Source organism: Bombina bombina, chromosome 1 (genome assembly GCF_027579735.1).
Source record: "Bombina bombina isolate aBomBom1 chromosome 1, aBomBom1.pri, whole genome shotgun sequence".
Classification (NCBI taxonomy): domain Eukaryota; kingdom Metazoa; phylum Chordata; class Amphibia; order Anura; family Bombinatoridae; genus Bombina; species Bombina bombina.
In genome coordinates this window covers 1,030,747,602-1,030,775,218 of record NC_069499.1, presented here as the reverse complement: position 1 = coordinate 1,030,775,218, position 27,617 = coordinate 1,030,747,602, and the positions used below count along the sequence as shown (strand labels likewise).

Here is a 27,617-nt window from a genome sequence, read left to right as displayed (position 1 = left end):
ATCAATGACATTGCGCAATTTGATTCGTTAGTGATAGTTTAAAATGTATTTTTGAATCAGATTGGCTGATGTCATAAATCATGTGATTATGCAATTCCAATCCAAAGTGGTTGAAAAAGTCACTAGTGTGTGGGTTGTTTAGGAGTTTACGCCATAATTGGTGCGAAAAGTGTTGCATCAAATTTGGTGCGAAGTGGAGAGTGGGGCTTGTATTATATGCTTTAAACATGATGCAAATAGATTTATCAAAAAAATAAAAAGGAAGTTAGCTATATTATGTTGTGTATTAATTTCATTTTTATCTCTATATCTATTAGTGCAACAAGTTTGGGGCAAAATTTTGCACCAAATTTGGAGAAATAATATTGTCCCCTTGCTTTGTAATGAGAGACAAAGATGTAACATAATTCACAAGTAGTAATGTATTTTTAATTTGTATCCCTTTATCTACTAGTGCACCAAATGTCGAGCAATAATATTGTTAGATTTAGAAAGAGTATACAATTTTAATAAAGTTTCTAATTTACTTTTATTATGTAATATACTTCATTCTCTTGCAGCATCGAACATAAGCTTTCTGTGTTTTCAGACTCCCATTGATTTCTATGGCATCCGCGGCCTCAAGGGTGGCGGTTTGAAAACTAGGTACGCTGTGTCGGAATAGACGTGAGCGTACCTGTTAAATGTTTGATAAATTGAGAAAAAGGTAAAATAGAGTCGAATGTGAATTTGAAACATCTGTAATGACGCAAGCATCAATCGGCGTCAGATTAAGATTGCGGGAGCGTATATTTCGTCACACATTTCAACATTTGATGATCTTGATGCTTTGATAAATATGGCGGATCAATCTCACAACAAATACGACGTGGGATTCAAGCGTATTTTCAGTTTACGCTTTGGTAAATATCCCCCAAAGTGTTTACTGTCTATTTAATACACTTAAAAATGGATCGTTGCGAAACTGTTAAAAGGCGAGAAAGTGTTACAGTACAATGTGCCTTTAAGGGAGAGAATTCACATTTGTTTATTTGAAACAATGACAAACTAGAAATTACAGTACTCCCTTTACTGAATATTACTGGTCTATATTTTTAAGCACTTACCTTCATTGCTGCCAAGGCAAAGGTCTCTACTTTCATTCAGGAGCTCATTCATTTCTTTCTTTGTGTACAGGATTGAAAAAGCTTTAATTTTAACATTTAATTTGTTTGCCTTATCTGTCTTGTTTGTGATCACTAGAATAAGGTTTATATCTTTCCCAACTTCTCGAGCGCCGGTTATCTTAAATTGTCCACATAATTTGATGTCATCAGTGAGTGATTTACACATTTGGCTTAACATTTCTGTCATGATTCCAGAAAATACCGGCAGCAATATGTCCTATGGATGTTTTTCCAGGAGAAACCTATAAAACATACAAAGAGATAATATTATGCATATATGAATGAGGAATGGAAGTGACTAAATTATTTTAATGCATTGAATGGACTACATTAAAACATAGTTTCTCAACTCCAGTTCCCATAATACCACAGGGTTGCCAGCTTACCTCTGAAAAAATACTGAACAACCTGTAGGTGACTGGTCACATTGGTAGGCAGGGTCACACTTTGCCAATGAAAAAGCCCACACTCTTGATCTGACCATGTATATTTTTCACAACCGAATAGTCATTGTACCCCTTTGCTGCCAGTAACATTCAAATCAATAATTTGACCTCTTTGATTGCAAGTAATACATGCAAGCAATAGGAATTTGATACCTATGACTGCTCCTCACATCATTGTGCTCCATATGTGTAATGCATTGAGGCCTAGGAGGCCTTGTACATTACCTAACACTCAGGGACTAAGGGACATACTGGACTGTCTGTTTGCATTCTGGATACTTGTTAACAAGTTTAAATGTATTATCAAACTAATGCTAACAGGCTGTTAGTGCACATATGGTGGGCAGTAACAACATTTAATACAAGGACATTTGTTTTTTAAGAAGTATACATCTGTGATACGATTAAACTGTCACCTATTAGAAGCATCAATGGAAAAAAAATGTAATGTCCCTTTAAGTAGTTTCCTTTTTTCGCTGTTCAGCAGTAGCTCAAACCATGGAGACAGACTCGCTTGTATCGTTTAATCCTTTCAATTGGGCCTAACAGGTACTTAAAGGCTGCAGTGAAGTATTATAGGGCTAAAGCCTGCGTTCACTGGGAATAGTTCTCACTCTCAGAATGCTCATTTTTAGGGAAAGGAGAGTGCAAAATATAACATTTAAATAGATTGATGATTGGCAAAGAGGTCTGCAGCCCATTTCATTGTGACACACTCCAACTCTCCCCATAACATGCGCACTGGGAGTACAGTCACAGCTCAGGGTATGACAAACAATACATCACAGACATTAAAGGGACATTCCAGTTACAATTTAAATGCACATACATAAATTACATCTTTGAATAGAAACATATTTGCAATATACTTGGATTGTCAAAAATGCTTCTAGTAAAAGTTATCACTGTTTTAGTGTTAACATTTTTCTCTGCACGTGCATGTGAAGCAGTGCACCAGCATTTTAAATATGTCAGCAATTTACAAATTCAGTCATTGGCCCCTATTTATCAAGGTCTGGCGGACCTGATCCGACAGTGCGGATCAGGTCTGCCAGACCTCGCTGAATATTGCTCGCCGTATTCAGCATTGCACCAGCAGCTCACAAGAGCTGCTGGTGCAACGCCGCCCCCTGCAGACTCGCTGCGTAGCTGTTTGTTTTTCTTTTTTAGCAAAAGAGCTGATTTCTTTAGGGCAATGCCCTACAAAGGTCCCTTGGTAGTTTATTATAGATTAGGATTCTTTATTTTATTTTTTATTTTTTTTAACAGGGTTTTAGAATAGGAATAATTTTTATTGTTTTGGATAATTTCATTTGTTAGTGTTTTTTTAATTTTAGTGTTTTTTATTTTTTGTAATGGTAGTTTTTTTTATTTTTGTAATGTTAGTTTTTTTTTTGTAATGTTAGGTCTTAGTGTAAGGCAGCTTATGTTTTACTTTTATTTTTCAGGTAAATTTGTATTTATTTTAACTAGGTAGTTAGTAAATAGTTTATAACTATTTACTAACTAGTCTACCTAGTTAAAATAAATAGAGTCTTATTGTTCTGTTGTAAAGGGATTTCTAAGAGCCTCTTTAGTGTTGCAAAAACCTCTGAAACGGGACCAGTGCTGGCAGTAAACGGACCAGACGTTCCAAACTGTGCCATGGGATCTGGGACTATTGAGAGGTCTGCAAAGAGGGGTCACTTGTCAAGTTTTAGTGATTATGGTCCTTTATAGAGCCTACAACAAACTAAATGTCACCTAATAGGCAGGTGATTGCTATGGCTATAACCTGCTACCTAGAGGGATATGAAACCCTCATTTAAAAAAGGGTTATCCTTCTTTCATATGACTAATGACAGAGGTATGAGATGTCAAATTGGAAAGAGAATTGATCTGTAGGCCATTTTAGGGATGAAATTGGCTCTATAAGGGCATCTCGTCTTCCATAGCAAATACCTCCTTGGTGTCTAGAGGGGAAAGTGATCACTGGTTTTAATGGCAAATATCTGCATCCTAGGGGAACAAGTAACCTCATTTGAAAGCACAGCTTTTTTTCTTGGCTCTTGACCCTCTACTTCAGATAAGGAAAGAGACCATGGCAGAGCCACAGCCCCCTCAGGCTAGACAGTTTTACTGCTGCTGTAGGTAACTGTCATTTGTAAATGTAATAAGGAATGACAACACCACTCTAAACAAATCAGAAAAAATAATAACCAACACATTTATTTAAAGAAAGGGTCTCCTGTCTCTGTAAGTTGTGTAAGGGCTGAGACATGGGCTGTTAGATCATATCTGTGCTACTATGCCATAACATACATATTACATGATGTCACATTAACACAGAAGATCACCCTCAAAACCTAGGATGAAGAGGGTCTTCCTGGATACAGACATGTTGTTGTATTTTAAAACATTTAGGGCTAGATTACAAGTGGAGTGCCCATTCTCACTTGAGTGCAAGCGATATTAGAGCTTCACTTTGTAATACCAGCGCTGGTATTACAAGTAAATCGCAATTGCTAGCAAGCATTAAGCTCACAAGAGCGCGCTTCCATAGACTCCTATGGGAGCATCGTTCTGATGCCATCAGAGACTCAGTGAAGGGGGTAAGTAGCGCAGCAATGGCAGCAATTTTTAAATGTATATGAATATATATTTATATTTTGCGGTCTATGGGAACACACAGTTCCCATAGACCGCAATGTAAAGGCACTTTTCAGTGCCGTTTTTTTTTCTGACACACCACTCCCACCAACTTTAAAGCCCCAAAACTGCCAAGTGCAGTTATTTTTTTTAATAAAAAACTATAATGTCCTCTATTTTGAGGGCATTTGGGGCACTTTTAGAGAATTGACCAGAGATCAGATCTAATTGCTATCGCAAGTTCATTGCTTGTTGTCATGGCTGGTTAATATTGCGCTCCCGCAAACAGACAAATTTGCTCCACTTGTAATCTAGCCCTTTTGACTTAATAAAGTTTTTTTCTATCTAAAAATGTTTCAGTTAAAAAAAAAAACTACTTGCCTGGCATGTTTAGTTTAAAAATGCATCTCTTGTAAATGGATAATTAGCTAAAATATTTTCTATCATGCTAATAGACAAGCAGTCTTTTATATTTATGCATTTATTTATTTTGAATGAAAAACGTTATGCTAAAGTGTTAAAGCTATAAAAATTGGTATTGACCCTAACAGGAAATCCTTAATCAAAATAAGTACACAGAGTACATTTCCAAACAGTATTTATATTGTATTCATATTGTGCTATTAAATATAGTATTAATTATTTGTTATAAAATAACTGCTCTGTGACATTTTTATGAAGTTAATTGTATTAATGCCTGCAAGCATTTATCTTACAATGACAATCTGCTATAAGTCTTTTGCTTCAGCTTTTGTCAATCCGTCTTTGTTGCAGAAGATAACCATTGATTAAAGGGACAGTCTAGTCCAAAATAAACTTTCACGATTCAGATAGGGTATCTAATTTTAAGCAATTTTCCAATTTACTTTTATCACCAATTTTGCTTTGTTCCTTTTGTATTCTTAGTTGAAAGATAAATCTAGTAGGTTCATATGCTAATTTCTAAGCCCTTGAAGGCCGCCTCTTAGCTTAGGGCATTTTGACAGTTTTTCAGCACTAGAGGGTGTTAGTTCATGTGTTTCATATAGATAACACTGTGCTCATGGACGTGAAGTTTCAGGGAGCCAGTTTCAGGGCTAAAATGCTTGTCTGTCAAAAGAACTGAAATAAGGGGGCAGTTTGCAGAGGCTTAGATACAAGATAATCAGAGATAAAAAGTATATTCATATAATTGTGTTGGTTATGCAAAACTAGGTAATCGGTAATAAAGGGATTATCTATCTTTTAAAACAATACAAATTCTGGTGTAGACTGTCCCTTTAATAGACATCTGTAAACTTACGGCTAGATTTAGAGTTTTGTCGGTAAAGACCCGCGTAGCTAACGCCGGCTTTTTTCTGGCCGCACCATAAAAATAACTCTGGTATTGAGAGTCCACATAAAGGCTGCGTTAGGCTCCAAAAAAGGAGCGTAGAGCATTTTTAACGCAGCTTCAACTCTCGATACCAGAGTTGCTTACGCAAGCGGCCAGCCTCAAAAACGTGCTCGTGCATGATTCCCCCATAGGAAACAATGGGGCTGTTTGAGCTGAAAAAAACCTAACACCTGCAAAAAAGCCGCGTTCAGCTCCTAACGCAGCCCCATTGTTTGCTATGCGTAAACACTTCCTACGTCTGCACCTAACACTCTAACATGTACCCCGAGTCTAAACACCCCTAACCTTACACTTATTAACCCCTATTCTGCCGCCCCCGCTATCGCTGACCCCTGCATATTATTATTAACCCCTAATCTACCGCTCCGGACACCGTCGCTACTTACATTATCCCTATGTACCCCTAATCTGCTGCCCTAACATCGCCGACCCCTATATTATATTTATTAACCCCTAATCTGCCCCCCACAACGTCGCCTCCACCTGCCTACACTTATTAACCCCTAATCTGCCGAGCGGACCTGAGCGCTACTATAATAAAGTTATTAACCCCTAATCCGCCTCACTAACCCTATAATAAATAGTATTAACCCCTAATCTGCCCTCCCTAACATCGCCGACACCTAACTTCAATTATTAACCCCTAATCTGCCGACCGGAGCTCACCGCTATTCTAATAAATGTATTAACCCCTAAAGCTAAGTCTAACCCTAACACTAACACCCCCCTAAGTTAAATATAATTTACATCTAACGAAATTAATTAACTCTTATTAAATAAATTATTCCTATTTAAAGCTAAATACTTACCTGTAAAATAAATCCTAATATAGCTACAATATAAATTATAATTACATTGTAGCTATTTTAGGATTAATATTTATTTTACAGGCAACTGTAATTATTTTAACCAGGTACAATAGCTATTAAATAGTTAAGAACTATTTAATAGTTACCTAGTTAAAATAATTACAAAATTACAAATAAATCCTAACCTAAGTTACAATTAAACCTAACACTATACTATCATTAAATTAATTAAATAAAATACCTACAATTACCTACAATTAAACCTAACACTACACTATCAATACATTAATTAAATACAATATCTACAAATAACTACAATGAAATAAACTAACTAAAGTACAAAAAATAAAAAAGAACTAAGTTACAAAAAATAAAAAATATCTACAAACATAAGAAAAATATTACAACAATTTTAAACTAATTACACCTACTCTAAGCCCCCTAATAAAACAACAAAGCCCCCCAAAATAAAAAATGCCCTACCCTATTCTAAATTACTAAAGTTCAAAGCTCTTTTACCTTACCAGCCCTGAACAGGGCCCTTTGCGGGGCATGCCCCAAGAAGTTCAGCTCTTTTGCCTGTAAAGAAAACATACAATACCCCCCCCCCAATCTTACAACCCACCACCCACATAACCCTAATCTAACCCAAACCCCCCTTAAATAAACCTAACACTAAGCCCCTGAAGATCTTCCTACCTTATCTTCACCATACCAGGTTCACCGATTGGTCCTGAAGAGCTCCTCCGATGTCCTGATCCAAGCCCAAGCGGGGGGCTGAAGATGTCCATGATCCGGTAGAAGTCTTCATCCAAGCAGGGCAGAAGAGGTCTTCCATCCGATTGAAGTCTTCATCCAGGCGGCATCTTCTATCGACATCCATCTGGAACGGAGCGGCAGCATCCTGAAGACTTCCGACGCGGAACATCCATCCTGGCCGACAACTGAACGACGAATGACGGTTCCTTTAAATGACGTCATCCAAGATGGCGTCCCTCGAATTCCGATTGGCTGATAGGATTCTATCAGCCAATCGGAATTAAGGTAGGAATATTCTGATTGGCTGATGGAATCAGCCAATCAGAATCAAGTTCAATCCGATTGGCAGATCCAATCAGCCAATCAGATTGAGCTCGCATTCTATTGGCTGTTCCGATCAGCCAATAGAATGCGAGCTAAATCTGATTGGCTGATTCCATCAGCCAATCAGAATATTCCTACCTTAATTCCGATTGGCTGATAGAATCCTATCAGCCAATCGGAATTCGAGGGACGCCATCTTGGATGACATCATTTAAAGGAACCGTCATTCGTCGTTCAGTCGTCGGCCAGGATGGATGTTCCGTGTCGGAGGTCTTCAGGATGCTGCCGCTCCGTTCCAGATGGATGTCGATAGAAGATGCCGCCTGGATGAAGACTTCAATCGGATGGAAGACCTCTTCTGCCCCGCTTGGATGAAGACTTCTACCGAATCATGGACATCTTCAGCCCCCCACTTGGGCTTGGATCAGGACATCGGAGGAGCTCTTCAGGACCGATCGGTGAACCTGGTATGGTGAAGATAAGATAGGAAGATCTTCAGGGGCTTAGTGTTAGGTTTATTTAAGGGGGGGTTTGGGTTAGATTAGGGGTATGTGGGTGGTGGGTTGTAATGTTGGGGGGGGGGGTATTGTATGTTTTTTTTACAGGCAAAAGAGCTGAACTTCTTGGGGCATGCCCCGCAAAGGGCCCTGTTCAGGGCTAGTAAGGTAAAAGAGCTTTTAACTTTAGTAATTTAGAATAGGGTAGGGCATTTTTTATTTTGGGGGGCTTTGTTGTTTTATTAGGGGGCTTAGAGTAGGTGTAATTAGTTTAAAATTGTTGTAATATTTTTCTTATGTTTGTAGATATTTTTTTATTTTTTGTAACTTAGTTCTTTTTTATTTTTTGTACTTTAGTTAGTTTATTTCATTGTAGTTATTTGTAGGTTTTGTATTTAATTAATGTATTGATAGTGTAGTGTTAGGTTTAATTGTAGGTAATTGTAGGTATTGTATTTAATTAATTTATTGATAGTGTAGTGTTAGGTTTAATTGTAGGTAATTGTAGGTATTTTATTTAATTAATTTAATGATAGTATAGTGTTAGGTTTAATTGTAACTTAGGTTAGGATTTATTTGACAGGTAATTTTGTAATTATTTTAACTAGGTAACTATTAAATAGTTCTTAACTATTTAATAACTATTGTACCTGGTTAAAATAATTACAAAGTTGCCTGTAAAATAAATATTAATCCTAAAATAGCTACAATGTAATTATAATTTATATTGTAGCTATATTAGGATTTATTTTACAGGTAAGTATTTAGCTTTAAATAGGAATAATTTATTTAATAAGAGTTAATTAATTTCGTTAGATGTAACTTATATTTAACTTAGCGGGGTGTTAGTGTTAGGGTTAGACTTAGCTTTAGGGGTCAATCCATTTATTAGAATAGCGGTGAGCTCCGGTCGGCAGATTAGGGGTTAATAATTGAAGTTAGGTGTCGGCGATGTTAGGGAGTGCAGACTAGGGGTTAATACTATTTATTATAGGGTTAGTGAGGCGGATTAGGGGTTAATAACTTTATTATAATAGCGGTGCGGTCCGGTCGGCAGATTAGGGGTTAATAAGTGTAGGCAGGTGGAGGCGACGTTGTGGGGGGCAGATTAGGGGTTAATAAATATAATATAGGGGTCGGCGGTGTTAGGGGCAGCAGATTAGGGGTACATAAGGATAACGTAGGTGGCGGCGCTTTGCGGTCGGCAGATTAGGGGTTAATAAGTGTAGGTAACTGGCGGCGACGTTGTGGGGGGCAGGTTAGGGGTTACTAAATATAATATAGGGGTCGGCGGTGTTAGGGGCAGCAGATTAGGGGTACATAAGGATAACGTAGTTGGCGGTCGGCAGATTAGGGGTTAAACAAATTTAATCGAGTGTCGGCGATGTGGGGGGACCTCGGTTTAGGGGTACATAGGTAGTTTATGGGTGTTAGTGTACTTTAGAGTACAGTAGTTAGGAGCTTTATAAACCGGAGTTAGCCCAGAAAGCTCTTAACTACTGAGTTTTTTCCTGCGGCTGGAGTTTTGTCGTTAGAGTTCTAACGCTCACTTCAGCCACGACTCTAAATACCGGAGTTAGAAAAATCCCATTGAAAAGATAGGATACGCAATTTACGTAAGGGGATCTGCGGTATGGAAAAGTTGTGGCTGAAAAGTGAGCGTTAGACCCTATTTTGAGTGACTCCAAATACCAGAGTTAGCCTAAAACCAGCGTTAGGAGCCTCTAACGCTGGTTTTCACGGCTAATGCCAAACTCCAAATCTAGGCCTTAGAGATTGCATTTTTATAAATTGTTTTCTGTGTTTCATATAACCAACGGATTTGCTTTATCATACTTAAAGGGACATTGAAATTGATAAACTTCAACCGTCCATAAGAAACAACGTACGTGTACTTCCTGCTAAAGCAACTGTGATGAAAGTGGGAGGTGACGTCACCAGATGGGGGCGTGGCTTAGAGGCGTTATTGTCTATGTTGCAGTTACTAAGTTAGATGTGTTGTGCAAGCTGTATACTTCTATGCTCTGCAATAAAATAGTGTTGTACCTTCTATACTATGTCCTGCATCTCAAGACATGGTGTCAGAAGTACTTGTCTGCGCTTCTGTTTCCTGATTAACGACGATGTTGAAGTTTACCCCACCTGAGCCTTTTGATTTCTCTAAGCCTTGCCCCATATGGCGTCAGCGGTTTCAACGCTTCAGGATTGCTTCCAAGCTGGACAAGGAGAGTGGTGAAGTACAAGTTTATTCTCTTTTATACTCTATGGGGAAAGATGTGGAGCCAGTGTTCAATGCCTTTACTTTCCAAGAAGGGGAAGAATTTGACTTTGAAATAGTTATGAATAAACTCAGTGCTCACTTTGTGCCCAAAATAAATGTGATTCATGAGAGGGCTTGTTTTCAAAAATGTGCTCAGCGTGTGGGAGAATCTGTGGAGTCATTTGTGCGCAGCCTGTATGAACTAGCTGAAATCTGTGAGTTTGGTGTTGCTAAAGAAGAGCAAATCAGAGACAGAATAGTCATAGGAATTGCAGATGCTGAGGTCTCACTGAAGCTACAGGGAGTACAGAATTATTAGGCAAATTAGTATTTTGACCACATCATCCTCTTTATGCATGTTGTCTTACTCCAAGCTGTATAGGCTCGAAAGCCTACTACCAATTAAGCATATTAGGTGATGTGCATCTCTGTAATGAGAAGGGGTGTGGTCTAATGACATCAACACCCTATATCAGGTGTGCATAATTATTAGGCAACTTCCTTTCCTTTGGCAAAATGGGTCAAAAGAAGGACTTGACAGGCTCAGAAAAGTAAAAAATAGGGAGATATCTTGCAGAGGGATGCAGCACTCTTAAAATTGCAAAGCTTCTGAAGCGTGATCATCGAACAATCAAGCGTGTCATTCAAAATAGTCAACAGGGTCGCAAGAAGCGTGTGGAAAAACCAAGGCGCAAAATAACTGCCCATGAACTGAGAAAAGTCAAGCGTGCAGCTGCCAAGATGCCACTTGCCACCAGTTTGGCCATATTTCAGAGCTGCAACATCACTGGAGTGCCCAAAAGCACAAGGTGTGCAATACTCAGAGACATGGCCAAGGTAAGAAAGGCTGAAAGACGACCACCACTGAACAAGACACACAAGCTGAAACGTCAAGACTGGGCCAAGAAATATCTGAAGACTGATTTTTCTAAGGTTTTATGGACTGATGAAATGAGAGTGAGTCTTGATGGGCCAGATGGATGGACCCGTGGCTGGATTGGTAAAGGGCAGAGAGCTCCAGTCCGACTCAGACGCCAGCAAGGTGGAGGTGGAGTACTGGTTTGGGCTGGTATCATCAAAGATGAGCTTGTGGGGCCTTTTCGGGTTGAGGATGGAGTCAAGCTCAACTCCCAGTCCTACTGCCAGTTTCTGAAAGACACCTTCTTCAAGCAGTGGTACAGGAAGAAGTCTACATCCTTCAAGAAAAACATGATTTTCATGCAGGACAATGCTCCATCACACACGTCCAAGTACTCCACAGCGTGGCTGGCAAGAAAGGGTATAAAAGAAGAAAATCTAATGACATGGCCTCCTTGTTCACCTGATCTGAACCCCATTGAGAACCTGTGGTCCATCATCAAATGTGAGATTTACAAGGAGGGAAAACAGTACACCTCTCTGAACAGTGTCTGGGAGGCTGTGGTTGCTGCTGCACGCAATGTTGATGGTGAACAGATCAAAACACTGACAGAATCCATGGATGGCAGGCTTTTGAGTGTCCTTGCAAAGAAAGGTGGCTATATTGGTCACTGATTTGTTTTTGTTTTGTTTTTGAATGTCAGAAATGTATATTTGTGAATGTTGAGATGTTATATTGGTTTCACTGGTAAAAATAAATAATTGAAATGGGTATATATTTGTTTTTTGTTAAGTTGCCTAATAATTATGCACAGTAATAGTCACCTGCACACACAGATATCCCTCTAAAATAGCTATAACTAAAAACAAACTAAAAACTACTTCCAAAACTATTCAGCTTTGATATTAATGAGTTTTTTGGGTTCATTGAGAACATGGTTGTTGTTCAATAATAAAATTAATCCTCAAAAATACAACTTGCCTAATAATTCTGCACTCCCTGTATAGTTGGAGTCTGACTTAACATTAGATGGGGCTATTAGGATGGCCCGCCAGAGTCAACTGGTGAAAAAGCAAAGTGCTGATCTGAGGTCTGAGAGTATTGTGAATGAAGTGCAGCAGTTCAGGAGAGCTGCAGGTGAGAGGCACAGTGTAAGCGGTAGACCAAGGGCAACAGATAGGCCCAGAAGCGGATGGGCGCAGCAGGCTTGCTGCACAAGGTGTAACCGTACCCATGATCAGAATGTTGTATGCTCCGCTAAAGATAAAAGATGTAGAAAGTGTAACTGAATGGGTCATTTTGAAGTGTTGTGTAAAACTGAATACATTAAGGAGATGCAGGTGGATAGTGACCAGGAAGGTCAAGAAGTGTCCTTTGTAGGGTCTGTTGTTGAACGGTCTGGTTCAGACGCAGATTGGTGGGTTACCCTTACTGTAATGTTAGCCAAGGTTGCCTTCAAGATTGACACAGGAGCAGACATCACTGTTGTGTCCCTTGCAGCATTTATAAAACTGCCTTGACAGCCTCAGCTGGCGAAAGTTACAACTAAAGTTCATAGTCCTGGTGGCCGCATCAACTGTGCAGGGACATTTCTTGCCAGCTGTGAGTACAAGCAGAGGAAATTCACCATGTGGGTACATGTAATTAGAGGTCAGTGTTTTAACAACCTATTGAGCAGGAAAGCAGACTGTGGTTTGGGCCATGTCGCCGAAGTGAATGAGATTTTGGATGACATGTTTGGTGAATTGGGCCTACTGAATTGCAACTTAAAAGTGATGCAGTCCCATACAGCATTACCACTCCTTTCACGCTCATGCCTCAAGTGGAGAAGGAACTTCTGCATATGAAGAATATGGGAGTTATTGAAGAGGTTGTTGAAACAACTGACTGGTGTGCCCCCATTGTGCCTGTTGCGAAGTAGAACGGGAGAGTACGCATCTGAGAGAGAGATATGTGCTTGACGCTTGAAGACATAGCTCCGAAACTGGCTGGGGCAAAGTTCTTCACTACACTGGATGCTTCCAGTGGCTTCTGGCAGACACCTCTAGATCCACAGTGCCGCAAACTGACTACCTTCATTACACCGGTAGGTCGGTTTTGCTTCTGCAGACTCCCCTTCGGGATAGCCTCTGCTCCTGAAATCTTTCAAAGAGAGATGAGTTCCCTTCTAAGTGACCACGAGGGCACGGCAGTCGTCATGGACAACATTTTAGTGTATGGGTCTACATTGCAAGAACATAATCAGCGATTGAGCTGTTTGCTCCAGCCCATTAGAGAGTCCAGGCTGAAATTAAATAAAGAGAAATGCCATTTTAGAAAATCTTGAGTTATGTTACTTTGGGCATATCATCAATGGAAATAAAATCAAGCCAGACCCTGATAAAATTCTTGCTATTGAACAGATGAAAAGTCCTTCTTAAGTACACAAGCTGAGACAAATATTGGGCCTTGTGAATTATGTGGGCAGGTTCCTTCCAGATTTATCCAGATTTATCCACAGTATTACACCCTATCACAGAGTTGTTGAAGAAGGATGTTGCCTGGCACTGGGGTCCTCCACAGGAAGAATCTTTTGTACAGGTCAAATCCTCGCTGGGGTCTGCTTCAGTATTAGGGTTCTACAACTCTTCTAAAAAGACTGTGGTTAGTGCTGATGCAAGCAGTTATCGGCTAGGGGCCGCCCTCCTGCAGCTGAATGAGAACAAACTACAGCCCATCGCCTACTGTTCCCATACACTGACAGCTGCTGAGTCAAAATACACCCAAATTGAAAAAGAGTGCCTGGCTGCAGTTTGGGCCTGTGAGCGCTTCCAGCGTTACTTAGTGGGTTTAGAGAAATTTAGTCTGGAGACTGACCATAAACCGCTAGTCCCTTTAATCAACTCCTATGATATTGACAAAACACCCCTAAGATGCCAAAGACTTCTGATGAGGCTTCAAAGGTTCAACGTTCAGGCAGTGCATGTGCTGGAGAAACAACTGGTAGTGGCAGATACTTTCCAGGCTCCCGCTGGCTGCTGCTGAAGAATCTTCAACAGAATCAGATGTGAAAGTATATATGGATTCAGTTCTGGCATCCAAATCCATTTAATCAGGGAAGCTAGAGCAAATAAGAAAGGAGACACGTTTAGATACAGACCTTCAAGAAGTTATTAAGTACATCAAAGAAAGTTGGCCCGAGAGCCGGGCAGCCTGGATATCTTCAAGCTCTTACCAGTCACGGTGCTGGATGGGTTGGTGCTGTTCCAGGACCGCATATTCCTGGTAGCATGCGGCAGGAGATGTTAAGCAGGATTCATGATGGCCACTTGGGCATTACAAAGTGCAGAGAAAGGGCAGCTATGGCAGTATGGTGGCCTGGGATCAGTTCTGACATTGCAAGCATGTGTCAAAATGTGCCTTTTGCCTGGAACACCAGCCTACTCAGAGAAGGGAGCCCTTGATTTCTACTCCGCTGCCTGCAGGTCCATGGCAGAAAATAGCTGCTGATTTGTGCGAATTGCACGGGAAAAAGTACCTAGTCATGATTGACTGCTATTCCAGGTATTTGAAGATTTCACCTTTGAATGAGATCACCAGTCAAGCCGTTATCACTCGTCTCAAGAGCTTGTTCGCCCGGTGGGGCATACCAATGGAGTTAGTGAGTGATAACAGAATGCAGTTTGCTTCCATGGAGTTCAGTTCTTTCAACAGGGAATATGATTTTGTCCATTCTACGTCAATTCCACGTTACCCGCAGGCCAATGGAATGGCTGAAAGGGCAGTTCAAACAACAAATTTCATTTTGAAGCAATCTGAGCCATACCTAGGTCTCTTGGCCTATAGGGCGACTCCCATTCAAGCCACTGATTTTAGCCCGGCACAGCTGATGCTAGGACATCAGATTCGCACCACTTTACCCTCTGTGGGTGTCTTCCAGTCAACCAGCTCTGTTCCTCGGGACGAGGTCCTTAGGAGGGATGAAGAGGCTAAAAGCGCTTATCGATTCTTCTATGACAGAAAACATTCTGTGAGGCCCTTGCAGGAGCTGAATGTGGGGCAAAGTGTCAGAGTTAAACTGGATGATGAGAAGAAATGGAAGACGCCTGCTACGGTAATTGGACGCTCTCCAGAACCAAGGTCTTTATGTAGTACTTACTGATGGAGGGACAGTCACACATCGAAATAGAAGACATCTTCAGCCAGTACCTGAGAGTTTGGGACTGGATGCCTCAGAGCCACCGCTGGTGTGATCCCCTGTTTTAAGAGGGGTGTCTTCCCCTCAGCAAGTGGGATACTTTTTTGCTTCCAGCAGACTCTCAATCACCTTCTTCTGTATCAGAGGACAGTTCATGTAAAATTACATCAAGTGGAAGAGTGGTGAAACTTCCAGCCCGATATCGGGATTAGCACTAGTTAGAGCAGTGACCAGAAGACCAGAAGAATGGGCAGAATAAGTCCTTCTTAAGTACACAAGCTGAGACAAATATTGGGCCTTGTGAATTATGTGGGCAGGTTCCTTCCAGATTTATCCAGATTTATCCACAGTATTACACCCTATCACAGAGTTGTTGAAGAAGGATGTTGCCTGGCACTGGGGTCCTCCACAGGAAGAATCTTTTGTACAGGTCAAATCCTCGCTGGGGTCTGCTTCAGTATTAGGGTTCTACAACTCTTCTAAAAAGACTGTGGTTAGTGCTGATGCAAGCAGTTATCGGCTAGGGGCCGCCCTCCTGCAGCTGAATGAGAACAAACTACAGCCCATCGCCTACTGTTCCCATACACTGACAGCTGCTGAGTCAAAATACACCCAAATTGAAAAAGAGTGCCTGGCTGCAGTTTGGGCCTGTGAGCGCTTCCAGCGTTACTTAGTGGGTTTAGAGAAATTTAGTCTGGAGACTGACCATAAACCGCTAGTCCCTTTAATCAACTCCTATGATATTGACAAAACACCCCTAAGATGCCAAAGACTTCCGATGAGGCTTCAAAGGTTCAACGTTCAGGCAGTGCATGTGCTGGAGAAACAACTGGTAGTGGCAGATACTTTCCAGGCTCCCGCTGGCTGCTGCTGAAGAATCTTCAACAGAATCAGATGTGAAAGTATATATGGATTCAGTTCTGGCATCCAAATCCATTTAATCAGGGAAGCTAGAGCAAATAAGAAAGGAGACACGTTTAGATACAGACCTTCAAGAAGTTATTAAGTACATCAAAGAAAGTTGGCCCGAGAGCCGGGCAGCCTGGATATCTTCAAGCTCTTACCAGTCACGGTGCTGGATGGGTTGGTGCTGTTCCAGGACCGCATATTCCTGGTAGCATGCGGCAGGAGATGTTAAGCAGGATTCATGATGGCCACTTGGGCATTACAAAGTGCAGAGAAAGGGCAGCTATGGCAGTATGGTGGCCTGGGATCAGTTCTGACATTGCAAGCATGTGTCAAAATGTGCCTTTTGCCTGGAACACCAGCCTACTCAGAGAAGGGAGCCCTTGATTTCTACTCCGCTGCCTGCAGGTCCATGGCAGAAAATAGCTGCTGATTTGTGCGAATTGCACGGGAAAAAGTACCTAGTCATGATTGACTGCTATTCCAGGTATTTGAAGATTTCACCTTTGAATGAGATCACCAGTCAAGCCGTTATCACTCGTCTCAAGAGCTTGTTCGCCCGGTGGGGCATACCAATGGAGTTAGTGAGTGATAACAGAATGCAGTTTGCTTCCATGGAGTTCAGTTCTTTCAACAGGGAATATGATTTTGTCCATTCTACGTCAATTCCACGTTACCCGCAGGCCAATGGAATGGCTGAAAGGGCAGTTCAAACAACAAATTTCATTTTGAAGCAATCTGAGCCATACCTAGGTCTCTTGGCCTATAGGGCGACTCCCATTCAAGCCACTGATTTTAGCCCGGCACAGCTGATGCTAGGACATCAGATTCGCACCACTTTACCCTCTGTGGGTGTCTTCCAGTCAACCAGCTCTGTTCCTCGGGACGAGGTCCTTAGGAGGGATGAAGAGGCTAAAAGCGCTTATCGATTCTTCTATGACAGAAAACATTCTGTGAGGCCCTTGCAGGAGCTGAATGTGGGGCAAAGTGTCAGAGTTAAACTGGATGATGAGAAGAAATGGAAGACGCCTGCTACGGTAATTGGACGCTCTCCAGAACCAAGGTCTTTATGTAGTACTTACTGATGGAGGGACAGTCACACATCGAAATAGAAGACATCTTCAGCCAGTACCTGAGAGTTTGGGACTGGATGCCTCAGAGCCACCGCTGGTGTGATCCCCTGTTTTAAGAGGGGTGTCTTCCCCTCAGCAAGTGGGATACTTTTTTGCTTCCAGCAGACTCTCAATCACCTTCTTCTGTATCAGAGGACAGTTCATGTAAAATTACATCAAGTGGAAGAGTGGTGAAACTTCCAGCCCGATATCGGGATTAGCACTAGTTAGAGCAGTGACCAGAAGAATGGGCAGAATAATCCCATGGTCACTGTGGACTGGGGTAGTCTACCTCGATGTTCAAGTCAGGATTGTATTTCTTGTTCATATATATATTCTCTTTAACTTATTTGTTGTACACTAAACAAAACTATTTTTGTATGCTTCTTGTATACCTTGTTATTTGAAGTATTCTAAAAAAAAAAAAAATGTATGCTTTGTCCTTTGAAAAGTGGGAAGATGTGATGAGAGTGGAAGGTGATGTCACAGGATGGGGGCGTGGCTTAGAGCCGTTATTGTTTATGTCGCAGTTACTAAGTTAGATGTGTTGTGCAAGCTGTATACTTCTATGCTCTGCAATAAAATAGCGTACCTTCTATATGCTGTGTCCTGCATCTCATGACAGGAACACTGTACACTAGATTTTTCGTTGCATAAATGCTTTGTAGATGATCCATTTATATAGCCCACCTGGGAGTGGTTTTGTAACAATGTATAGTTTTGCTTATTTTTAAATAAGAGTGTGCTGATTTTCAGACTCCTAACCAAGCCCCAAAGTATCAAATGAAGACCCAAGTCTGCACACTCCTGCTTGCTCCTGTTTGTGTAGTGGGTATTTTCCTATGCAGGGGAGCGGGGGTCTGCTCTTCCTGCTTTCTCAACCCCTTTCTCTGGATGACTCAGCCTAACCTCATCAATAGTGTAAAACTGGGAGCTTCTAAGAAAGTTTTTAAAATATTGTATACTTGAATTTTAGATCAGTATCTGTGCATATTACATGCAGTTATATGAAAATTGGTGTATACTGACCCATTTTGTTCATTGACAGGTAGACACTCCTTACTATTAGATTGTTTTCAGTGTGTCTGGTTGGGGCATGCATTGGGTGGCTATAGGTTATGTAGGGACCCATGAAGATGGAGATTGTGACATAATTCTGCACCTATCAACATGTGGCCAAATGCTGTAACTAACTCTTATATTTTGCTTTTAATCTATTCTAGTTGTGTGCTTGCAAGAGAGACATTCTATGCATTTGTGTTAATTGTTTGTTTTGTAATTTTATTTAAGCACTTTGCACCAAGACTTGTCTGGGCTTAATTGCTTGGGTTACTGAGAGTTATGCAGCTGTCTGTCAGTGCTGGTGAGTACCCAGGGATGTGAGTTTTACCACTAGTCTAGACTAGACCTAGACTGATAGACACTTGTTATGCTGCTGAGGTGTCCTGTTGTTCAGGTGAGATCATGTTTGAAATTCATTGAGACTCTTGTGGTAAATATACATAATATCTTACACAGCTAGAGTGTAAATGTTAAAAATATGCTTGTCTGTCTGTCAGTATTTTTATTGCGCATTCTGTGGGCATTCTTGGAGAGTGCTATATCAAAGGTGACAATATTATATCTTTTTATTTTATATTTTATTTGACACTAGTGCATTCATAAGTAACACTGCACTCCCTGCTATAGCATTTCTCATTTAAAGTTTGTTTCTACAAAAGTATATATAATTTAAATATATATTTAATTATTAAGGTTTTTAATGAAAATATTTATGTATTGTTCCTTCATTAGTTAAGGTTGGAATCCCCTGAGGTAGGATATCAAATTAATTTGAGATATTTCAAAATATAAAAATACTAATGTTTGTAGGTAAAGATTGGTGAAGTGTAACCTATGACATTGCAACTCTAGATTGATTTCATAAAAAAAAGAATAGCGTATTTACTAAAGTTAAATAAATATGCATATAAGGTATTCTAGAGTACTGAATGAACCTATTTCCACTTGCCCAATGAGCCATGCCATATGCAGTGATGGCCCTGGGCTACCATCTTTGTTACTAGCAATAGTGCCTTATTGTCTGTACGAGAACATTTTGTTGCCACTCTTGCTCTGTAGATTAGTTAAATTAATATCATAGTTCTGCATAAATCATAGGGTTTCCTGTAAGCAGTATATCAACATACGATACGTGAACTGTTTATACAAGCCAAGGGTGTTAAACTCAATTAGGTATGATGGTGAACAAATCTATCATTGTTCATGGTAGCTTTCTTGATCATAAACTATAATTATTCATGAAACATCAGTGAGTGTAAAGCTGTCTTCTTACACATTTACTCAACACCTATATATTATTGTTATACTATATATAATGGAGTATTTGGAGTGTTACATGCGTATACAAACAATAGGGGTGCCACACTCATAGCTATAGTATGCCAAGGGTGTCATAAAGTTAAAAGGCTGATTAACATGTGTTATGCAAATAGTACATACTCACAATCAAACATGTCTCCTAACATAATCATAGGGTACCCTATTTCAATCTGTTAGCAGTGCCATGACAACTATCAGTCAGTTATACCGCTAAGCATTGTGTATCTTATTTAAATATGTTGTTAGTGCCATGCAACATAACAGTTCAACTGATAATCATTTTGTACCTGGTTTCATTTTGTTAGCAGTGACCTACAATATAACAGTCAGTTATTTTATTCATTCTTTATTTTAATGTACAGAACACAATGAAAATAATCCAAAAACAAAAATTATAGGATGTATTAAACACAATATATAAGCCTATATCAAGTTTATCCTCTTCCTTGGGATTGTTTAATCTCATTCCTTTGGTTTAACATGTGTACATCTCACAAAATCTATAATATATTAATAATAATTAAATTCTAGCAATAATAAATACAATGTAAATATATACATCACATGAATTATGCACAGACTCTCTGGCTATTTAAATAAATAATATTCTAAATGTCCTAGTTACTTAATTTAGGGCTAGATTACGAGTGGCACGCTGTTGTGCGTGAGTGATATCGGGTTTATCGTGCCTGTTTGTGTTTGTCGGAAGTAGCGTGCGTATTACAGGTTGAAAGTAAAATCAATAGATTGAGCACAATTTAATTTAATATGCGTTGGAATAGCGCAACTTCAGAGTTTTGTTTAACTGTTATGCTCGACAAAAAATGTATAATCAAAAATACATTTAAAAGTACAATTACACTTAATATAACATGAATAAAAATTATTTTAAAAAATGCATACAAAATTTATAAGGGTTCAAAGATATGAGATCTCAGGTGTTAGAAAAAAACAGGGCTGCAAAGGGCTTTAACATAAAGATACATACATAAATATATATGTATATATGTATGTCTGTGTGTGTATATAAATATATATATCAGGTTTGATAAAGGGGGAAACCCCGAAACGTTACTAGGAATAAATTCACTTTGGTGAACCTGTTAGACCTAGACCTATGAGTGCGGTCTCTTATTCTGTATATGTATATGTATATATATATATATATATATATATATATATATATATATATATATATATATATATATAATAATCTCTTCATGTAAGAACACTCACAGGTATTTAAATCTTCAAACTTTATTAGGAAATCTTCATAAAAAGTCAGATTTCAATGTTTCGGCTCATAGTCGAGCCTTTATCAAGACAACATGTCCTAAAAAATACAAAACAGAACACATACAACATAAACATCATAGAAACGTGTACCCCTTCAACTCACAATTATACAGCTATCGCCTATAGTGTACCAGAAATACAACAGAGAAAAACATCATCATAATATGGTTCTACTCCCCCTACTGCAATATTAAATCAAAGGAGACAGGTTCATAAAGAATTATGACTATCCAGGACCAAATCTGGGTTGAGACCCTAACAGCAATGGGTATATACCATTCCCACACCTACTTATATTTCTGGTACGCTATAGGCGATATCTGTATAACTGTGAGTTGAAGGAGTGCACGTTTCTATGATGTTTATGTTGTATGTTTTCTGTTTTGTATTTTTTAAGACATGTTGTTTGGATAAAGGCTCGACTATGAGCAGAAACATTGACATCTGACTTTTTATGAAGATTTCCTAATTAAGTTTGAAGATTTTAAATACCTGTAAGTGCCCTTACATGAAGAGATTATTCTATATAATACATTTTTTGGATTGCACCTGGGTTGTGTGAAGATTATAGTGGTGGAGTGCTTGGCTACAAATATTTATATATATATATATATATATATATATATATATATATATGTGTGTGTGTGTGTGTGTGTGCATATCTATGTATGTATTTACATGTGTATTTATGTATTTGCAGACAGATATACACATAAATGCATATGTATACATATGTTTAAGAGTTTTGTAGCCATTTGCAGTAATAATGTGTTTAACTATGTATTTACTGTAAATATTTCACATTCCAAGATTCTTCACAAAGAGAAATATAAGTATTTATAAATAGATATTCCTATATATATCTGTATATATCTATACCTATATAATTATATATATTTATATATAGATAGATATATATATTGTGACAACATACCATCAGATTTGTATGTATATATGTATTTATGAATAAATAGAACATATATTTGCTATGCAAAGAACATTGTAATGTGAAATATTAATATGTTCATGTCTGGTTAGAGCACTTGAGAATATGTGATCGGGTTTGCGTGCGAGTAGGGTGTTAGGCTCCCCCCCCCCCTTTTTGTGCTCCATTGAAGTCTATGAGGGGTAATGTTAATGTGGTCATGATTTTCTATCTTCAGCTTTTTGTGTGCGTAGGGTTAGTGTGTAAGCTAAAACATATTTTACTTTCAGCTTGTAATATGTGCGCTGCTCGACATATGCAAAAAGCTTACTTCTAGCAGAGTTAGTGCGTGAGTGGGAGCGATAAGTAGCGATCCACTCGTAATCAAGCCCTAAATGTTAATGTGAAATATATGTATAATTTATAATCAAAATGCATTACCCGACTTTATCTTTTCTTAATGATCCAGAGGATACATCATGATATTAATATTAACAATATTATGCTTTGTTGATACAAAATAACCAAGAATGTTGCAATTATTGACTAAATATAGTTACATAAATACATCTCTTTGATGCCTAGATATTTATATTACTGACTTTTTAAATTAAAAAAAAAAAGAAGAAAAGAAACAACCCTCTCTCCTGTTTAATCCTCCACCTCTTCCTCCCCAGCTACCTAAAGGCTGTCCAGGGCTATCCACATTTGTATATTGCTTCCCAGGAAGTCTCAAAATGCTCCCCAATATTAGTCAGTTATACTGGTAACCCTAGTGTATCATATTGTATATTTAGTTTACAGTGCCATACAAGATAACATTTATATTGACCATTACTGTGTATCTTATTTAAATCTGTTAACAGTGCCATACAATATAACAACTATACTGATAATCTTTGTGTATTGTATTTCAATCTGTTTACAGTTCCATTCAAGAAAACATTTATACTGACTATTACTGTGTATCTTATTTCAATCTGTTGGCAGTTATACTGATAATCATTGCCTTATTTCAATCTGTTAACATTGCCATAAAATATAAGTTATTCTGATAATCATTGTTTATCTTATTTCATACTGTTAACAGTGTCATACAATACAACAGTTATTCTGATAATCATTGGGTAACATTTCAATCTGTTAACAGTGCCATAAAATATAACAGATATACTGATAATCATTGTTTATCTTAATTCAATCTAACAGTTCCATACAATACAACAGTTATTTTGATAATCATTGTTTATCTTATTTCAATCTGTTAACAGTGCCATACAATATAACAGTTATACTGATAATCATTGGGTAACATTTCAATCTGTTAGCAGTGCCATGCAATATAACAGTTCTATTGATAATTATATTGTAACCCATTTTAATGTTACATATTTATTTTGTAACCTATTTAAAAAATCTCTAATGAGAACAGGGGTGGCCTCATATGAGTGCACAGAATAAATTATTTTAAATGCATGAGATATTGAAATGTATTACAGAGAGACTTTCCTTTCGAGGTTTGCCTTGATGATATCAGGTGATGCTTTATGATTTGACCAACATATATTTTTTTCCATGTAAGTTTGAGGATAATGCACAGTTAACTTTTCTCTTGTTTTTAAGACATAGTAACATAGTAGATAAGGTTGAAAAAAGACCGAAGTCCATCAAGTTCAACCTATACAAATCTAAAATACTTACAAAAAGCTCCAGTTAACTTTAAAAACCCCCACTAAAAGGTGATCCATTTAATACTAGCAATCATATTGATGAATTTTTTTTTATATACAGAAATGTATCCAGACTATTTTTAAATATATCTAGGGTATTGGCATTCACTACCTCCTTTGGTAATGAGTTCCACAATTTTATTGCTCTTACAGTAAAAAAAACGTTTCCGTTGCAGGAGATTAAATCTCCTTTCCTCCAACCTTAAATTGTGACCTCTTGTCAGAAACAATTTTCTTGGAATAAACAGAGCTTCTGCCATCTCTGTATATGGGCCTTGAATATATTTATATAAAGTAATCATGACACCTCTCAAGCGCCTTTTTTCTAAAGAAAACAGACCCGGTTTGGCTAGCCTCTCCTCATAGGTTAAATTCTCCAATCCCCTTATTAGCTTTGTGGCCCTTCTCTGAATTTTTTCTAGTTCTGCTATATACTTTTTTTGTGATCGGTCCCCAGAATTGCACTCCATACTCAAAGTAAGGTCTTACCAGGGATTTATATAGTGACAGAGTTATGCTTTCCTCCCTTGAATCAATGCCTCTTTTAATACATGCTATATCTTATTAGCCTTTCAAGCCATTGCCCTGCATTGTGCACCCATCTTTAGCTTGTTATCTATTACTACTCCCAAATCCATTTCCTCCTTTGTTTGGCTAAGTCTTGTCCCATTAAAAAAAATATGATGTCTCTTTAATTTTTTTTTCCTCTTAATATTGGAATTTGTGTACAAGTTTAAAGCACAGGTCAAAGTATACGTTTAAACTATGAAACATATTTGGATGTAAAATATGATCATACATGTTTGATCATGTTTGTAGTTTTGTATCTGGACATTATAACAATGAATTAACACAAAATAATGCAACATTTTTAATTGCATGTCACAAAGTGATATTTATAGATATATACAGTATATTAATAGATATTTACATAAGATATTTATATATAACAGCATGCAAATACAACATGGTTATATATTACTTTGACTTTGAATATTTTGCAACAACCTCTGTGAAAATACTTTTTTTTGTTTTTTCCTCAATCAGTATCTACGGAAACCAAACAATTTATCACACATGCAAATCAGATGACTTTTTAACTTATTCAAACAGATGATAAAAGTTATGAGTACTACAGAAAATGAAGCCACAATTACAAGTTGTTTTTTTTAAACTTGGCAAACTGAATGGGTTCCACTGGTTATAAAAATGTCAACAAAGCTTTTGCAGTGCAAGATTCTGTAATTAAATAGTAAGTGCACTTACAATGAACAAATACTGCAATATCATATATCAACATTAATGATATATTTGACCTGTTTGGGGTATCCAGTTATCATAAAGGGCTCTGTAAATTGTCATGAAAAAGTTGTATACGTTTCCCCCCTTCTCTATAAAATTTAGCTTTGACTTCATTCAAACAATGAAATGTGCAGCTCAGGGCAAGTGCTCACTAAGGGTTTGTAGAAAGATAGATTTTTCCTGACCAACAAACATAGTTCTGATATATTTTCTAGATATATTTTCATGATCATTCTCATCATCATAACAATAATGACAATGATAACAATGTATTTTGTTGTCATGTCATTTCTTTTGACTTTCATGACATAAACAATTGGGGATCCCAAAAAGTTACTTCATAAAAGTTAAACAAGAAAAAAAAAACTAATTTTCCATTGTCATTACATTCCACTCAATACTGCTAAATGTCATAACTATACTACAAGGCTCTCAAGTGCATCCATTGAGTCATACAGAGGTTAAAGAAAACTATGGAAAATGTTTACCTTTTGCATTTTGTATTGTTTTTAGTCTATATGTGATTGCTAATGAAAGAAACTTTGTATCTTCAGGCTTGAGAAGCTATGAAATGCTGTCAGGCAAAAGCATTGTAAGCATGTAATGCAGAAAGCATGTGCAAATGCTTATTCTATTGTGCATAAAATCTTACCTATGTCCGATCCTTTACGGCTCTGCTCTTCCTGTGTAATCAACAGCAAATTAATAAAAGGGAGGTACAGGTCTGTACCTTTTGTTGAGATGGAACACACCCTGTTTTACTTGAATCTCTAGTGTGACTGTATAATTTCCAGAACATCTAGATTATTTGATATTTTAACTCATACATTCTTGGCACTTATGCTATTTATAATGTCAGTTTTTCACACTATATACATTGAGCACTCAATCATTAAACAAACAGGCTTTTCTATATGACAATATTTATACAAGCCTATTAAGGGCCGGATTACAAGTGGAGCGCTCCACGGAATAATGCCAGCACACGCTAATGTGCGCTGGGATTACAAGTTGTGAGCAATGCAAAAGCAGGCTCACGTTCACATTGCTGGGAATCATTGCGCTCACAAGAGCGTGCTTCCATAGGCTCGTTCAGATGCTGTCATACACGGCACAGAACCAAAGCCCAGCGAAGGGGGGTAAATAGCACAGCGATGGCAGCATATTATTACTATATATGCATATGACTATTTACATATATTTACGTGTTTATATGTGTATAATATTAACACATAAATATATATGTATATAAGCATATACATATAAAACTCACACTTCCCATAGACTGCAATATAAAGACACTTTTCAGTGCCATTTTTTTTCTCTAAAACTCCACGGCCGCAGATTTTAGACCCAAAAAACTGCTAAGTGCAGTTTTCTTTCTTTCTTTCTTTTTTTTTTTTTTTTTAAATGCTACATTAAAAAAAAAAGAAAACTAACACTTGATTTTGTGGGCATTTGGGGCACATTTATAAAATTAACCAGAGATCTGATTTCTGGCTAAGTTTATAAGCGCTAATTGCTACTGCGAGCACTTGTAATGGCTGGTTATTTATCGTGCGTCTGCAAACGGGCAAATTAGTGCCCTAAATAGGATATGGTAGTAAAAGGGACATAATGAAATAATTAATAAAATCTTGCTAACAGTTTAAAAAGCTTTTCTAAAAAAAAGATTTTGTATGAAGATATGTTGCAATGCAGTGCTTAAAGGGACATTGTACACTAGATTTATCTTTACATAAATCTTTTGCAGATGATACATTTATATAGCCCGTCAGGGAGTGTTTTTGTAACAATGTATATTTTTGCTTATTTCTTTTTAATAACATTGTGCTCCAAAGTATTAGATGTAGACTCACGTCTACAGATTCCTGCTTGCTCCTGTTTGTGTAATGTCTTTTCATATACGGGGAGGGGGGGTGGTCTATGCTCTATCTGCTTTCTCAGCCTATTTTAATGGGTGTCCCAGCTGAACCTCATCAACAGTGCTAAACTGGGAGCTTCATAGTATGTTTTTAAAAGATTTTATAGTGGATTTTTAGTATCTTTCTTATATTAGTGTCTATTACATGCAGTTATATGAAAATTGGAGTATACTGTCTCTTTAACTGCTGATATTGGTGCATAAATAAAAATGATCCTTGAAATCAAGCTACTGTACATTGACAACAAAATTACATACTACAGCTATTAAAGGGACATTAAACCTAAAGTTTTTCTTTCATGAATCAGATCTAGAATACAATTTTAAACAATATTCCATTTACTTTTATTATCTAATTTGCTTTATTCTTTAGATAGCCTTTGTTGAAAAAATAGCAATGCACATGGGTGAGCCAATCACATGAGGCATCTATGTGCAACCACCAATCAGCAGCTACTGAGTCTATCTATATATGCTTTTCAGCAAAGGATATCATGAGAATAAAGCAAATTAGATAATAGAAGTAAATTAGAAAGTTGTTTAAAATTGCATGTTCTTTTGAAATCGTGAAAGAAACAAATTGGGTTTCATGTCCCTTTAAATGAAAAAAAAAATGGAAAAGCAACAAGAAATTCATTGAGTAATACGTGAAGTATGAAGGCAAAAAGAAAATATACATTAGCAACTTAGTGTTTATGTAGGTAAATAAACCACAAAAGACATTGTCATTATAAAAAATA

General features: G+C 37.9%; 1 protein-coding gene across 2 annotated transcripts in view; it reads right to left on the bottom strand.

Annotated features, from left to right (window-relative positions):
- The window catches only part of LOC128640863 (protein-glutamine gamma-glutamyltransferase E-like), a 241,011-nt gene that overhangs the window by 72,620 nt on the left and 140,774 nt on the right, over positions 1-27,617 (bottom strand). Inside the window, exons 1-2 of one of the 2 annotated variants that reach the window (XM_053693320.1) lie at positions 25,606-25,676; positions 1,107-1,408 (exon numbers count right to left, since the gene is read on the bottom strand). In XM_053693320.1, the coding sequence (XP_053549295.1) occupies positions 1,107-1,353 (247 nt within the window). In that variant the 5' untranslated portion in view covers positions 1,354-1,408; positions 25,606-25,676. Of the gene's footprint in view, positions 1-1,106; positions 1,409-25,605; positions 25,677-27,617 lie in introns of those variants that run through there. The other variant, XM_053693311.1, reaches the window with a different exon arrangement.